Source organism: Falco rusticolus, chromosome W, assembly GCF_015220075.1.
Source record: "Falco rusticolus isolate bFalRus1 chromosome W, bFalRus1.pri, whole genome shotgun sequence".
Lineage (NCBI taxonomy): Eukaryota > Metazoa > Chordata > Aves > Falconiformes > Falconidae > Falco > Falco rusticolus.
Window position 1 is genome coordinate 15,725,622 of NC_051209.1, and position 15,934 is coordinate 15,741,555.

General features: G+C 35.8%; 1 protein-coding gene across 5 annotated transcripts in view; it reads right to left on the reverse strand.

Moving 5' to 3' along the window:
• The window catches only part of PIK3C3 (phosphatidylinositol 3-kinase catalytic subunit type 3), an 82,875-nt gene that overhangs the window by 53,959 nt on the left and 12,982 nt on the right, over nucleotides 1-15,934 (reverse strand). For 4 of the 5 annotated variants that reach the window (XM_037372221.1, XM_037372219.1, XM_037372222.1 and 1 more), the window contains exons 6-14: nucleotides 14,290-14,385; nucleotides 7,847-7,918; nucleotides 7,331-7,420; nucleotides 6,654-6,758; nucleotides 6,247-6,339; nucleotides 5,418-5,603; nucleotides 3,932-4,086; nucleotides 2,592-2,679; nucleotides 1,311-1,378 (exon numbers count right to left, since the gene is read on the reverse strand). In XM_037372221.1, coding sequence (XP_037228118.1) covers nucleotides 1,311-1,378; nucleotides 2,592-2,679; nucleotides 3,932-4,086; nucleotides 5,418-5,603; nucleotides 6,247-6,339; nucleotides 6,654-6,758; nucleotides 7,331-7,420; nucleotides 7,847-7,918; nucleotides 14,290-14,385 — 953 coding nt within the window. The remainder of the gene's footprint in view (nucleotides 1-1,310; nucleotides 1,379-2,591; nucleotides 2,680-3,931; nucleotides 4,087-5,417; nucleotides 5,604-6,246; nucleotides 6,340-6,653; nucleotides 6,759-7,330; nucleotides 7,421-7,846; nucleotides 7,919-14,289; nucleotides 14,386-15,934) is intronic. The other variant, XM_037372220.1, reaches the window with a different exon arrangement.

Genomic DNA, 15,934 nt, shown 5'->3' on the forward strand with positions numbered 1-15,934 from the left:
AACCTACTAACACTTGTCTTAATAGAGAATATTTGATTAGGTCAAGCATTTGGCTTCTACCCATATCGATTCAGCCCACAATTACTTTATTAATTTAAATTTAATAGTACTTTTTCCTGAAGCCAAACATTATCGTTGACTACTGTGACAGAAGTTATGTACACTCATGAGCTGTAGTTCTCATGCACTTTAAACATCTTAAATTCAAGCTAATGAAAAAGCAATGAAACTTTGAGACATTTACAAATAGAATCATTCTCAGGATAGGTTTAAGATTCTTTTCAGAATTTTATAGGAACAGTTTGGCGGATTTACATCACATAGAACGTTCCAGTCCAAATTCATGACTTATCAGTGGTTAATATTCATAGCATATTAACATAGGATCATGTTTACTAGTTATTTTAAATGAGATGCATCTACAAAGGATGCAAATAAGAACTGATTTAAGTTTAGCCACGTAAAAGGCACCTAATCTCTCCATTTTAGAATATGTGTATACGTAAGTAAACAGCTGTATGTGTTGTGTATATGCATATATATGTACATTAATATATACACATAAACACACTTTCACAAAGTACAGCTCTATTCATCTCAGCTTTCTTCAAATGAAGTAATTCCTATATGCAACTGCTTACTCAGAAGGCATGCAGATGACTAATTTAGACATCTAATTTAATTTTTAAACCACTTAACTAAGTAATCTTACCTCTCCACTATCTAGAAAAATTAAAGAGTTCACACACAACTAAAGTTCCCCCTAATAAAGCACACATCTGCAATGATGTTGTGTTTGTGATCGTAAGATAACCAGAAACGGAATCAGGAAAAATAATTAGGTTAGCACAAAAAAATTAGTGCTTTATGAACTTTCATAAAGTACACTATTGATTAATAAAGTGCATAACTTAAATATTCTAGCCAACACTGTCAAAAATTATAAACACAAACCAAACAGAAAAGCAGAGCAGAAGATGAACTTTATCTCCTCCCCACCACCATAAACAATTTGAATGGCAACCTATAAATTATAATTGGGCTTTTTTTTTTTTTTTGTAACACTGTACTGAATGTCCTACAAATCTACTTCCTTTCTCTAATGGTAAAACACTAAAAACCAGCACCCTCCTTTTACTAATTATTCTGTTCAAGCACATACTGTTTTAAATCTACTACTCCATCCTGTAAGAAAACTAAATTCTGAAGTTCTAAAGACAGGTCATCTTTTGCTGTGCATCCTTCTGGGCATTATAGCTTTGATTTCAATTACACATTGATATAGTATGAATAAACAGTTTCTAACATACCAATACAAGTAGTTTGCCAACATGGAATTTTTGCATGCTCGTGATATCAAGAAAGTGCAAAGATCTTGCTGGAAGGGATTTAAGAAGAACAAAATTAAATTATAAAGGAGTCTATAAACAGTTGAGAGACACACAAATTTAAGGAAACAGCCCACATAAATGCAAGAAATTTTGAGAGATATATTCTCCTCTAAAATGTGACTCAAATCCAACCTAATATTTAATCATAATAGTTTTCTTATTTCTCCAAATCCAGCAACAACACTACATATAAAAAAAGGCATGCTATTACAGTATTACATTTACCAACATGTCAAAAGTACATGATGTTTTCCAACAACAGACCTTTAATATAGTTTATATTTACAGTATCTTACACTCTCCTCCTATGCAATTTTCTCCCGCTGCGTGTCAACCCTGAAAGGGATTTGCTACCCTGTTTTGCATCCAGAAGATCTGAACCTCTTTAAATTCTACATTAAAAAAAAAAAAAAATCTGTAGAAGATACACACCATGTAGCTGCTTTTTCAAGGTTTAGTATTTTCCCTAACAAGAAATCTGTGTACCTTCACTGACATGCTCAATTTGAGGCTTATTTTCTATGCAGTACTGAGACTCAAAAAGATTAATAACAGGGAATTGATCTTCAGTACAAAGAACAATTAACCGCACATCAGATTAAAATCCGATTCCCTCAAACTGTCTACCTTCTATCTTTCCTTGCCTGCAGTCCCATTCTTATTACTACTCTTCTACTTGTGGTATAAATTGAACATAATCCTTGGCAGATGCAAACCAACATAGCTTAGGTTCAAAGAAGATGACACCAACACCAAAGAATGGCTACAGGAAGAACAGTCTGCAGAGACTAAAACATTTGGGTAACTTTTCCATCAAAAAACCTGCTTTAAAATACCTCAAACACATGCAACTCTCAATATCTAATGACTATGTGGATAGCCTTTGCAGTAGTTTTCTCCTTTAAAGGAGAGTACTGTAATTTTATGAACAATTCAATGCCCAGTCACCCAGTTTTGGAGAGTCTGACCGTCTACATAAATTATCTGTAAGAATCTGTAAAATATCTGAAAAAAATCTGTAAACAAAAATGCAGATAAGCTATTGTTATTTTCTTAATGTTTAGTTTACATTTATATTCTTCATTCAGCAAGATACAGTACAAAGATTTAAAATAGTCACAAACAAAAACTAAAACCAGTACCAGGTCACTAAAAAAAAAAAAAATGTATGAAAAACAGAAGGTAAAGCATTTGACTTACATCAAGGTTTTCATTGTCTGCAAGCTCCTTTGTCTTAGAAGTAAGAGGCAGTGAGGAAACAGGTGGAATAGGACTCATGATCTGGGAACTACATAAAGGAAAACATGTAACTGGCATGATTCAAAGCTCTTGCTTGAGGGGAAAGGGGCATGCATGAAAATAGCAATGCATTTTCATTTCTACAACATAATAAATTCAGAAAACTAGAAGTATCTTTGAAGACAGTATCTCAATTCTGTTTCAGAACAAACTGCATGAACAGCAATTTTGACAGCTGTAGTTCCTAAAAATGGCAAAAATCTGTGCCTTGATAGCCACATAGTTTACAGCTGTGAAGGACATTCACTTACACCAAACTCAGCATTTTGTTTATCTTCCACAAAAAACAAGCAGACATAGATGGGAACTTAGCAAATATGCATTTTCAGGATAAGCTTTTTTAAATGTTGTTAAGATGAATTTGCTACTACACAACACCTGCAAGCACTCATCTCTGTAATGCAATTACACATAACAGTAGACAAACCCAATGCTTGCAAGAAGAAATTATCAGACAGTAAATTTACCTGAAAGGAAGTAATCAGACAGCTCTACTAATGTCTAAGTGTTGCTGCAGCCTCAAATACACCATACATGCCAGGACACCCACTCTACAGCTTAGTAGCAAGATCAATAGAAGCAATACACTTGTAATACTAAAATAAACCCTAATGATACAAGTGATTAAACACTGAAGCTTAAAACTAAAAATCCTGGAAATTTGTATTGAATATTCACAGGAGACTTCAGTTAACCAGGTTTGTTTACACTTTGCTCAATACTGTATTAATTAGATATTTCAGTCTTTCTTTTGGATTCCTGCAAGAATAAAAATTGTGCTCCGTCAGCTCTTTTACATGCACAGAACTCTCTCTACACCTTCTTTTACAGGAGCAGGAAGAAATCTATTTCCATTTCAGACTGACTGGACTTTTAGATCCATATTATTTGATGAATTTGGAAGTGGAGCCTCATACAATTTCAGTGAAGACATCCTAACTTTTGCAAGGACAGAAAGAAGCAATGCCAGTGTTTTTCCTGTGCTCTCCAGAAGTTGTCTTCCTTTCATGCAGTAAGGTCAAGGCCACAACTTCAAGATTAAGAATGTTTGCTCTAAACTATCTGTAGTCAGGAAACACATTCCATGAAACCTCAGAGGTTAATTTTTTTAATTTTATGTCACCACTTGGGATTATAAAATAGGATGCTGCATATGCAACGGTTACTAAAAAGGAGAAAGAATCTGAGGGCTTAAGATGTTACATGTTTCTGCCTTTCTACTGGAAATCTAAGCTTCTTACCTGTCTATTTCAGCACCATTAGTTCCAGATGTTGTCATGCTTTCTGACATCGAACCTTGACAGTCCCTCTTGCTAGGTTCCAGTCCATTCTTTATGTCATCAAAGTTTTCATATTTGAGTGCCTGGACTAACTGTAGCAGATACATCAGCAAATCCTCATAAAGGAAAAAAGAAAAAAGCAAACAAAATAAACAAAGCAAAAACCAACACAAAATTAGTTAAGGGGGTCAGTTAAAGCTGGCTAGGACCATATGAAAACCATGTTTTGAAAATTCTAATTGATAGAAAAACTTAGGGTTTAGTGACCTACAATACAGTGACCTAGAGATCAGGAATTGGGGTCTCTCTAGCAAGCAATATACAGTAGAAAAATTCATGTAGGATGGATTTTGACTCCCAAAAAATACTGAATTACTACACTACTACTTTTTTGTTACTCAAAGGTAGTAAGTGCTAATTAAGTAAAAATTCAAATGCAATTCTGAAAGTTCTCTTCAGTTAAGCTGCCCTACTTGCTTCCAGCGTCCACAACATAAACCCTTAAGTTTGTCGCTCCAAGAAGAAAATTCAAGCATAAAATCTAGACCATGGTACCAGTAATTCATATTCTCATCTCTCTTATGAAGTTTTGGGGTTTTTTTAATACCTTGTGTAGCTGGGGATCCTTGAAACCCACATCTGATCTATTTTAGATCGAAGAACATAATTTTATTCACTTGCTGTTTATAATGAAGTTGTTCCCTCGACTATTCATTTTGTTCTGTTTAGTTCCCTTCAAATGTTTTATAAAAGGTACATTTTTAAAGTCAAAGTAGTATGACCTTGTCTGTTGAGGTAGGCTTGCAAAAATTTGATATATTTATGCTCCCTATTTTAAACTCTATTGATTGCCAAGGATTCAAGAGTTACGGAAATGAATTCAAAGTTGGTTTTTTTTTTTACTGTCAAAAGAAAATAAATAATTAAAATTTAACAGATTAGCATCTAATAAGTGGGTTCCACTCATAAATCACAGCTCATCATATTCTAATCAGTATACAATTAGAAACACCTTATTTCCACAGATGCTCTTCTACTCACTTTCTTTAGCAAAAGAGTATGATGATATACTGCTTCAATTTACCAGGCGGATTTGTTGAAAATCTTTTAGAAGACTATTTAAGTTCAGAGCACTTTTATGGAGGTTACCATTCCAAATTTATCACTGGCTTCTGGGAAGAATATAGGGTTGGTTTACTTTGTTTGTCAAAACCAGCTATCACTGGCTGGTCACACTAAAGCAATTATCAATGAGGGCCATTTAATAACATGAAGACTTTGCTCCATAAAGAACTTCTAGTACATAGCATCATAGTGATAATTTTTTATTCCATCAATGTTATTCACTTAAATGTCTTAAAAAATAGCAAACATTTCAAAAGTACTCAATGAGACTAAAAATTGTGACACCAGCTAACTTCACATGTACCCACAGACCAATGAATACCTCATCATCAGCCTGCTGAAGCCTGGCAACGGCATAGCACCGAACTGTTGGGTTGGTGAAGTGAGACGACAGAAGTTCTAGAGAGTCTTCCACATCCATGGGCTTCCATTTGCCCAACAGCTCCAGTGCTTGCTTTGCCTCTTGTGGTAGGTCCCAGTTGACACATTTTAAGAATTTTGTCAAGGCCTAAACAGAAAGAGATTGGACAATTCATCAGTGAAAATCCAAGCTGAAAAAATGATTTCAGAAATTGTGTTTCACTTTACTTAGAACTAGATTCAGACTATACATACATAAACACAGACCTGGGAGGCCTTATTGATTTAAGTGGCAATACAATACTGGATTGTTTTAACATGTCCCAGAAAACCTGCAGCGAAGTTGTCTTAAGTAAAATGTAAAGCCAGCGGTTACTGCTCTACCACAATTACCACTACATAAAAAATGCCTGTTGCTGGGGAATTATTTATTCAATTTACTTGGGCTTTTGGTGTGGTGCTACTTATCCTGGTAATGCTATCCTTCGTCTAAAACGGGTGAAGAAGCTTCTCTCATAATTTTTCTTTGCTGAAGACAACATTGGCCATACTGGTATTTTAAGCTGACAGCCAGTATTTGTAGAAAGACTGCTGTAGTAACAGCCAGTTCACATGATTTAAGAGGAAAAAACAGTCACTAATTTTTAGAACAGTAACATAAGTTTAAAATAATCTTGACTAGCTTCTAAGACACTGAAGCTCTGTATCTCTGCAAGGACAGGATGTTGTAGAACAAGTGCCTGATGAAGCACCTCTTGCAAAAATAAGTCCACTCAAATCATTCAACTTACCTTCTCCTGATTAGTAAGGTAATATCTGAATTTCCAGACTAGATCTTGTTCCTCGTATGTTAGCTGCTTTGTTGGTGGGTAACTCACTATGATCTATTAGATACATAGTCAGAAAGTAAGTTGAAAAGCATGAACAGGCATAATCAACACGTTAACAGACTACACTGTGACAAAGCACAACACTAACAACACACAAAAATAGCTAGGGGAAAAAAAATCTTTCCAACTGTGCAAAGTTCTCATGCTATCATGGAGATGCGTAACAATGGTTACGTGGTTGATTACAACATTTCTTCATTAATAACTTTCTATAAACTGAAACGAACTGTATTTTCCTTAAATTTTCACCATATATTAAGACAACCTACCTAATAAAATTTAATTTAGCCTTCATATGACTGACTTACATTAAGCTGATCTCGCGTAGCTGCATTAGGCTTCAGATCATGGTCAGAAGGTCCACTCCTTAAACTTCGAGCAAGCTTGTGATGTTTGCTTTCTACTAAGTTCTCCTAAATGCAGAGGGCAAGTTAGCACTTACAAATGCTCAAACTCCAAAGAAAATTACTACTGAAATGAAACCATCTAGCAAAGACTTATCAGTATCTTGAAAAATGCATGGCAATTAAAATCACATCTAAAACTACAGTGTCTTCTGGATTGCTTTTTTTGTGGTTATTTTAGAAAAATCTTCAATAATATGAGGAGGGTTTTTCGGAATTTTGAGGTTTTGGTTTGGTTTTTTACTTCACAAAATTTACAAACCCTGCTTTGCCTTTTGGTGAATTGCTGCAAAATGTAAGCGTTTCAGTCAACACATCCATGATTTCTCAGTACTTACGTGCTAGCCACTTTATAAACATTACTTAAGATTATGTTTGCAGTATAAAGCTTTGTATGCAAGAAAAACATCTCAAAAAGTTTTCCCACTGTTAATATTATGTTAGCAACAGTAGGAGCCACAATAGGAGCCACAGTGTCAACAAGATTTCAGCAGCCAAGGCAGTTTTCAGCAGTCAGACTTGCTCTTGCAGTGTTAGATTACACAGTGCTCAAACAGTGTCGCCAGTAGAAGCCCACTTACATTAAGGTTCCCAAAGCTGCCAATACCAGTCCCACTGAATTGGCATCCACAATAATGGAAATCTTTTCTAGAACTGTACTTAGGCACTGTCTACATGGAAAACAACATACAAGAGAGTGTAGGGAGAAAATATTTTAACAAAGTGACCAAGAGTTACTGCACCATCCTCTAAATCTCTCTTTTTCAACTCCCTCTTACCTTCATTCCCACCCTCTGACCTCTTTTGCCAACAGTTCCCCCTCCTGGCTTCCCTACATCTCAGAAGCAAGCACATTAGATATGGAAAGGAAGAGATGAATGTAAACATGAAATCAATTCTTATATTTTAATCTAGCAACTTCAGAAAAACAACTTTAAAATTCAAACCCACTGACATTTCTCAAGTGGTCAAATACATCTTTCCACTGGAATTTTAAAATACTGAAGACAGCGATATAGGCAAGCTTTCATCTGCATTTAGGGAAACTTCAACAAAAAACACTATAATACAAATTGCATTACATGGAGCATGCTTACCATAGACATCTGGGGATCTGGAATCTTAACAATTTCAGAACTTGTTAAAATTGGAGATGACTCATCACCGTCCTGAATGACAAAAAGTTAGAAGTCTATTAAACATCTAAAGTTTTAGGAAAAAAAATAACATGTCATATTAACGCATTGTGAATTATGCAACTACACCTTGCTCACTTTTTAAGTTATAAAGGGGAAAACAGAAAATAAGAAATGGATTCTTTGTCTTGTTAGTTTTTGCCAGATGACAAACAAGGTGGGAAGACAAATGAAAGTTCATCTAAGGAGATGCAGCTTGGCAACCCACTACCATGCTGGCACACAGGTGTGTGGAGAAATTTGCCTTAATTATTACATGCATCCTCTGGCAGCACAAAAAGAAACCAAATCAGAGCCCATATTTCCACTGGAAATAAACCACTTCCTAGAAATAACAGCCATGATGCAGAAAATATCTCCTAATAGTTTAAGAGAGATTAATTTATGAAGATATACGTGTGTCTGTATACAGGTTCCACATGGAATGTGACAGTCTCTTCTAAAAGTTTGTGCTGTCATGCTCCGGAGCAGTATGACAGGAGCCTGCTAATTTTCCTTAGGGGAGTCTAACCTGCTGCTGCATACATAAGGAAAAGGAGAAGCTAAAAGCCTGTTTGAGCCAGGCACAAAGAAAAAAATACAAAGCCTGTCACAACAGGCCAAGAACAGCAACACTGTTTCCATCTTCCAGTCACACCCAGCAGTTCAGGTTTTGTCTGGTTGGGATTTTTTACCTTAGAAGTGTAATTAAACATTAATTGACATTATATACAGAAGAACATTTCATTTAAAAGATAGTATAAAACAGTAAAACAGAAAAACCATGACAACAGCAGCATAATATGTGCTATGCCGTATTTATACTTAGTTTGTTCTCATTTATTCTGGAGTAAATTACAGCTCAGAAAAAAAGCCTTTTTGACGTATCAACAGATTCCTCAATAACATAAGTTTTGAAATAACTTGTTGGGGTTTTGCTTCTGCCCTCACCCTCTTTTTTCTCTTCCCCTCCTACTTTTCCAACCAAATATGCCTATTGGGATGGTTTTGCTTTGAAAGTTATCTCCGAAAATCATAAAAGACTGAGGGGCTTGTATCAAAAGGAGTAACAAAATTATTCATCACCAACAAGACACAGGAGTGAACATTGCCATTAACCTTTCAGAAGAAACTTTTTTTTTTTTCCTAGCTACATAAATTTAGTGTTGCTGACTACAGTAAAAGGTTTCTTCTTATTAAAATCCACATTCAGGAAGACACTTCCACTGCATTTCTTAGTGTGCTATGCCTTTCTGAAGTAACAATTATACAGCCAAAATAATGACAATAACTACACACACATCACTCCAAGTTAAAGGAAATCTACCTACAATCTGGCTGTGGCTGATGATCCCTGCAGAATGTGAGGAGGATTGCTTTTCCCATTAGTCTTTAAGTATGCATGCAAACACTGATAAGGAGAAAGAGGACATTTGCTTACAGTTTCCCTGTTTTAAAAGCATACTGCCTCAATACTGAACTTAGCTTTAATCCAATAGTACTCCCAAAGTATTTCAATTATAATAAAATACTAATGTATCACTGTAAAAGTAGCCTGAACTAAGTTGAAGCCACAGTGACAGATTCATTGTACTAAAACCTTTGCCACCTCAGACAGAACCTCCAGATCACATTATACTAGTTTTACAAAGTCAAACTGCATTAAAAAAATAAATCTGTGTGTGTAATCCTTCTGAAAATAAAACACATCTGATGACAAGAGATGCCAGACCAATTTCTATCTACTAATTGGTTATTGTCCTAATGAAAAACATAATAAGGCTGCAATTTGATTTAACCTCTATAAAACAACAAATTACCAATACCCCAGTGACAAACAAGTTTCCACTGTTTAGACCCTTCGCATAACAACACTGTAGGAAAAAACTTGACACAGGAGTAGATTCATTAGCAACCAATAAATGTTCTAATGTCTACCAAACTGTTTCTAACATCTATATCCCTATATACACTTTCTCACAGTGAAAAGATTCAGACAAAATAGCTGTAAAAGAGGAGTCTGATAAATCTTTTAGGCTGCTAAACATGGGACACCTACCCCACGATCAAAAGCCTATGACACCTATTACCAACTCAGACCTTACAAGGATCAGAATGACAAAAGTACAGTTGCCAAAAATTTGCTTACTTACAAAACTAAAAAAATGCAGTCTTCCAGTGCCTCATGTCAAAATGTTTATAATACCCTCTAAACCAAAGACTGGGGAATTTTTACAAAACTAGTGACAGAAGAATGACTTCTGAACTCATCGCTGCCATCTTCTTTTTAACCTTTCAAATGAAATATTATAATGACTGTTCTTTAAACTCCTCAAACATAGATTATGCTGACAAGCCAAGCTCAAAAGCTCTAGTTACTCAGCTTAAGAAGTAGGAAAACTTCCCTCCATTTTATTACATTCTAGAACAAAGCTGCAAGCTTGAAGCAAAACTTGCTATGAAACCAAATTTTGCCAAGCATTGGTGGGACAAGTTACAGTATCAAGGATTAACAACATTTTCAGAACAGTTTAACGAAATCATCAAGAAAGGACAATGCCATTAGTTTACCTGTGAAAGATGTCAATTGTTTAACTTGCCCTCAGATTACATTAACACGCAGCTCTAATTCTCCTCATACCTGGACTGTAACCCTGGCCACACAAACTTACTACACCACAACTGAGGGTCAATACTAAATTAGCATTAGAATTTGGTCAGGTGGGTGCTTTTGAAGTGTCCTGATCATCCTCATCCAGTGAGCTTTAGTTCACATCTGGGAACTTTTAGCAATACCTAGTAACTTCCCACTGTCAACAGTCATTCAAGCTCATGGGACTTGATTAAATCTAGTCCCAAGCATAAAATACAGTGCAGACACTGAGCCTTCAGCAACCCCTTCACTCTGTAAATCTGCTCCTCTTGGCTGCACTACTTGCTAGCAGAGCCAGAACCTGAGATAACCAGCTATTTTGCCACTGGGAAACAAAAGCAGCATCAATACTACAAAGTATTAACTTGCTTAATACTACTACCTTACAGAGCTTTAGAGGTATTTTACTACATTAAGGTTAGTATGTATGTAGAGTCCGTTTTAAAAAGTCTATAAAATTTGAAGACTACTCTGAATCAGCAAGGTTGTTCTGACTCTCCTGAAAATCTGTTTCACAACATCAATAAAGAAGGAGGTTCTATTTATCTTATTCTTTACTCAAAACATCATTTCAAGTAATGCCAATGGGATCCAACTTCTCCCACACAAAAAAACCCCACCAAAACCAGACCTCCAATGCTATAGACACTATTTTTTCTTTCTTTTAAGCCGTCAAAAAGGCTCTGATAATCAGACTTTCTTTTAAAAAAAAAAACAACAAAAAACTAGATGGAGCAGTGCAATCAGTTTATTCATTTGAACAACGGTTCCACTTGAAATCTGCACAAGAAAACATTAATGATAAATGCTGGTGTTATTTTCACTTGGAAAATCACACTGAATTTTTGCCTAAATGTAGAACCAGAAGCGATGCTCTCGTTAATAGCAGACCGCTATCCTTCACATCTTGAATGCTGTATTAAAATTAAGTTCACAGAGAACACGGAAAAAGCCACTGCCACTTCATTGTAATTGAACGCCGAGTGAAAGAATCTCAAATTCTATCCGCCACTGTTTAACAGGCTAGTTCTTCGTAAACACTTGAAAACAAATTTATCAAGAAAACTGTGACAAGTAATCTCCACTTCGACTATCGGTCACAGGCAGGTGACAACAGAACCTGCTTTCATTAGACTCAACGTACTGGATTGGTGATGCCAGATACGTATACTGTACGCTGTAATTGGAAGCATGACAAAACTGAGAAGATGGGAATTAATTTAAGTAGTTTCCTACTGCTGCCAGACAAGGATCAAGAACTTCTTGAAAAGCTACTTTGTAACAACAAATCCCTCAAACCGCAGTTAGGTATAGCTTTAATATGTACTATTACACATTCAATTACTTCATTTCCACAAGAGCAACCAATTCACAGTTATTTTGTTCCATGCACTTTTAACATGCTTCAGAAACATCTGTTAAAAGAGAGATGCATGCTTGAAGTCTGGACCTTCTTTCCCACACCTTGCCCATCTGAAAAAACATAATGATGACAAAAAAGTATTATGTGTAAATCAGGAATAATTAATCTATAATGGGAGGTTTCTGGAGGTAAGCTAAGGGAAAGAAATCATTTTTAGGAATGTCACATTCAGCTATAAAAATTAAAACGATCATCAGGACACAAAGCCACATAGTAGTCATGTTCATCAGTTTGAACCTGTGAAAAGTACAGGTCATTCTAATGTAAAAATGGTTAGTAAAATGTTTCAGTATTTTGATCATATTCCATTATGCTCCCCAGAAAAATATTTCCTTGATTTCCACTAAAGTAAGTAACTTTATTTTGTTTCACGGAGGAATCTGACACATTATAGGTTTCATTCTGTTTTGTAACACAAGGGAGTTTTGTAATCCGAAGGTCCTCTGCAATAGCTGGTTCTAAGAATAAGTGTATACAAGTGCTATGAAACTAGCCCTTCTAAAGGCAAAAAGACTTGGAAGGGTGGGGAGAGTCCCATTGTCAACTCCAGTCAGCTAAAAGAAATGCTAAAAAACTAACCTACACATCTGCCTAAGGCACAGTTTCGTCAAAATTACCAAAATCCACCACAAAACTAAAAAATAGGAAAAAAACCCCACAAAAACCAAACCACCAGCCTCCCCCACAACACCCTCACGCCCAAAAAAAGAAAAAGCAAACAAAAACCACAACAAAAACAAATAAGAAAGTAAAAAAAAAATCCACAACAAAACTTCATCCCCCTAAACACACCCCACATTTGCCTCAGACTGTGGGAGGAGACACTGAGTCCCAAGTAGATCTGCTGCTTCCTCCAGAAGCATTACAAAGGCAGCTACCACCACTACATGAGATACCTGGACAGCGCATGGACATCCCCATGTACTATTTATATACCTTGTCTGCAAGCCCTTACAAGGGCTTAAAAAACTTCTCAAACAGCCACTCATTTTTGTTATGACCACAGCAATTTGAAAAACAACCGTAACTTCTCATGCAGTGACATCTCTGTTAAATTCTAAGACTACTGTTTGTAATAGTTCCAGATACCAGTAACACCTTAATTCAAAAGGGCTAGAATAATAGCATTTAAGCAGTTTTTCTAAAGATTCATAAGCTTTAACTTGCAGTAGATCATACAGTTGAGGTAGATTCTGATTTGTGTCTCCTCAGAGTACTTTTGGTGGAATCCTGCTTTTTGCAATTTATTACTGTATTTTTCACTACCTTCTTCAAGAATCTTAGATTAGATCCCAGTTCTTCTGTCCAGATCAACCGGTAATGTTGTCACATACACAGAAATGTTTGCAATCCATTTTATTAACAAACTGCATTCTGAATCACAGATTTTTTTTAATTCTCAGAAGAGATGCTGCTTACAGTTAGTGCCTCTGATCTCAACAGGGCTCCAGTCTCTCTACCTTCTTTCTCTTTCCCATAAATCTGCATTATTCAGTAATTTTCTGACTTCCTATGAATCTAAACAGGTTGAAAATTTTAAAAGGCAATTAGTAACAATGTTGGTTTTTTTTAAAAAAAGCAACAGATTATACATATACTGCTTCTTCTATTTTAATGGGTCTTTCCACACTACACACTTTCTATATTATCTTATTATCTAAGTACTGATAATGCCTGGCAATGCCACACTGATGTCTTAAGCACACTATTAATCCTTCGTTTCATTAAATTTGAACTCATAAAAAAAACACTAAAGGCACCGATTTGGAGACCTGTTTTGTAAACAGGAAGAAAAGATGCAAGACATTCAATCCAGAAGTCTTACTTAATTGACTTCCAAAGCATTTGCAGCATGAAAAACTAAACTTTTTGTATTTGTTCATTTTAGAGAAAACGTTTACCAGCAGAGCTCCTGGGCAAAGTTTTGATAACTTACCTTTTCTAAAGTTACCAATAAATAATGGTACATTTCTTCCTGATACAAGACGTAATTTTACATACAGCTACTCTGAAAGTACTGCTGGATGACTGAAGAAACCATAAATCAAAAAGTTTTTAATCACTCACACTTACTAAATTCTGTAATCTTGAACTGTATTACATGAATGATTGACTTCTGCAATCCTGTTGCATCTACAGTATTTGATTTTTATGTACATAAACAGTTGCCACTGACAGCTGTCTGCCGCTATCCTGCAGCAGAATATTTCACCTCAGCAGAAAAACCCATCCATTTTAGGTGCATAAGCTGATTTTTAAAGAAGACCATAAAGCCTGCTAGGCACATACCTTTTCGTAGTAAACTATTCCATATTCTTTATCATCACACTTGACGCAACGGAATTCAATCATCAGGTACATAAAATTAGAACTTCGTTTTTCCCTCTGAGGAGAGATCCACCACAGATGTGTATCATATATTAAAGTGCATCAATTTTCAGCATTCTCAATACAACAATTACCCTACTTCCTTTATGCTGTAACTGATTAATTAGATTATCAGTTGTTGTATCAATTATTCAGTTAATCATTTCATAGTACTACTCAAGACCATATAATCTTCTTCCTGACATTCTTACTTCCTCACATTCCCAGTGAATGATAAACATCCACACATAACAGATAAAATTATTTTTATCAATGGCTTGTGATGGTGGGCTAAAGGTCTGAATAAAGGCAATGAAGAATAACCAGATGACAGCTGGGATTTTTGTTTTTAATCATTACACACAATTATGCATGTCACTGAAAAAACAGAAGACAAAAAAAAAGAACAACTTTTTTTTATAAAACCATGAAAGAGACAAATTACACTTGGACTAAACGATTAAATTTGCAGCTCATTCACTTTCAGATGAAGATTTGCTTATGTATGCGTTTTTTAAATGCTTTACCTTGAAAAAAGTGCTTAGAATTTTAAAGTCTAGGTGGGAAACAAGAAGTTATATATAAACACCACCAGGAACACACATTTAATAAAAAAAATAAGCATCCCCATTAATAATGAGCAACTCAAGTTTGTTTCATGTGTTAATAATGGATTGACTTCCCAGCACAGGCAGAGTTGCTCTGCATTTAAGGCACAGCTCTGGCAAACGGTAATTTTTAGATTTGCACATTTTTACAGAAACTAAGAGAAGGAGACAAAAAAACCTGGATAGGCTGAACTCTAAAGAAATACTCATAATTCATTTAAGTTCAAAAATAATCAGATTCCCAGAGGTGTAGTTATAAGTAAGACAACAATATTCTCAGCACACAAAGCAGAAAACAACATAAGAGCTGTAGTGCAAGATCCAGTAAGTTAACAGTTGGGGGTGATTTTTCTCAATGACGGTTAACATCTCATTCAGGTATTTAACTACCGGATTTTATTTTTTTTAACTATTCATTCAAATCTTATAAGTGTTTCTCCTCAGCACCCAAAAATCAAAACCAATAAAGCTGAACAGGTCTAAAACCAAGGAACAGACTATATGTCCAAAAAGCTTCACATCAGAATCTAAATCCTAGAGTTAAGCTCATCATACCTAACAGCACTTGTTCCAAGCTATTCCAAGTTGTTAAATTCTGTTTTCTGTGATCAAGTTCACTTGAAGTTGAAAACATGTAACATAGCTGTCTATTCTAGTGGATAAACCACTGGATATGAGCATGCAATGTGTGCTCGAAGCCCAGAAAGCCAACCACATCCTGGGATGCATCAAAAGAAGCGTGACCAGCAGGGCGAGGGAGGGGATTCTCCTCCTCTGCTCTCGTGAGACCCCACCTGCAGTACTGCATTCAGCTCTGAGGTCCCCAACATAAGAAGGACATGGATCTGTTGAAGCAAGTTCAGAGGAGGCCAGGAAAATGATCAGAGGCTGGAGCACCTCTCCTACAAAGTCAGGCTGAGAGAGCTGGGGTTGTTGAGCCTGGAGAAGAGAAGGCTCCA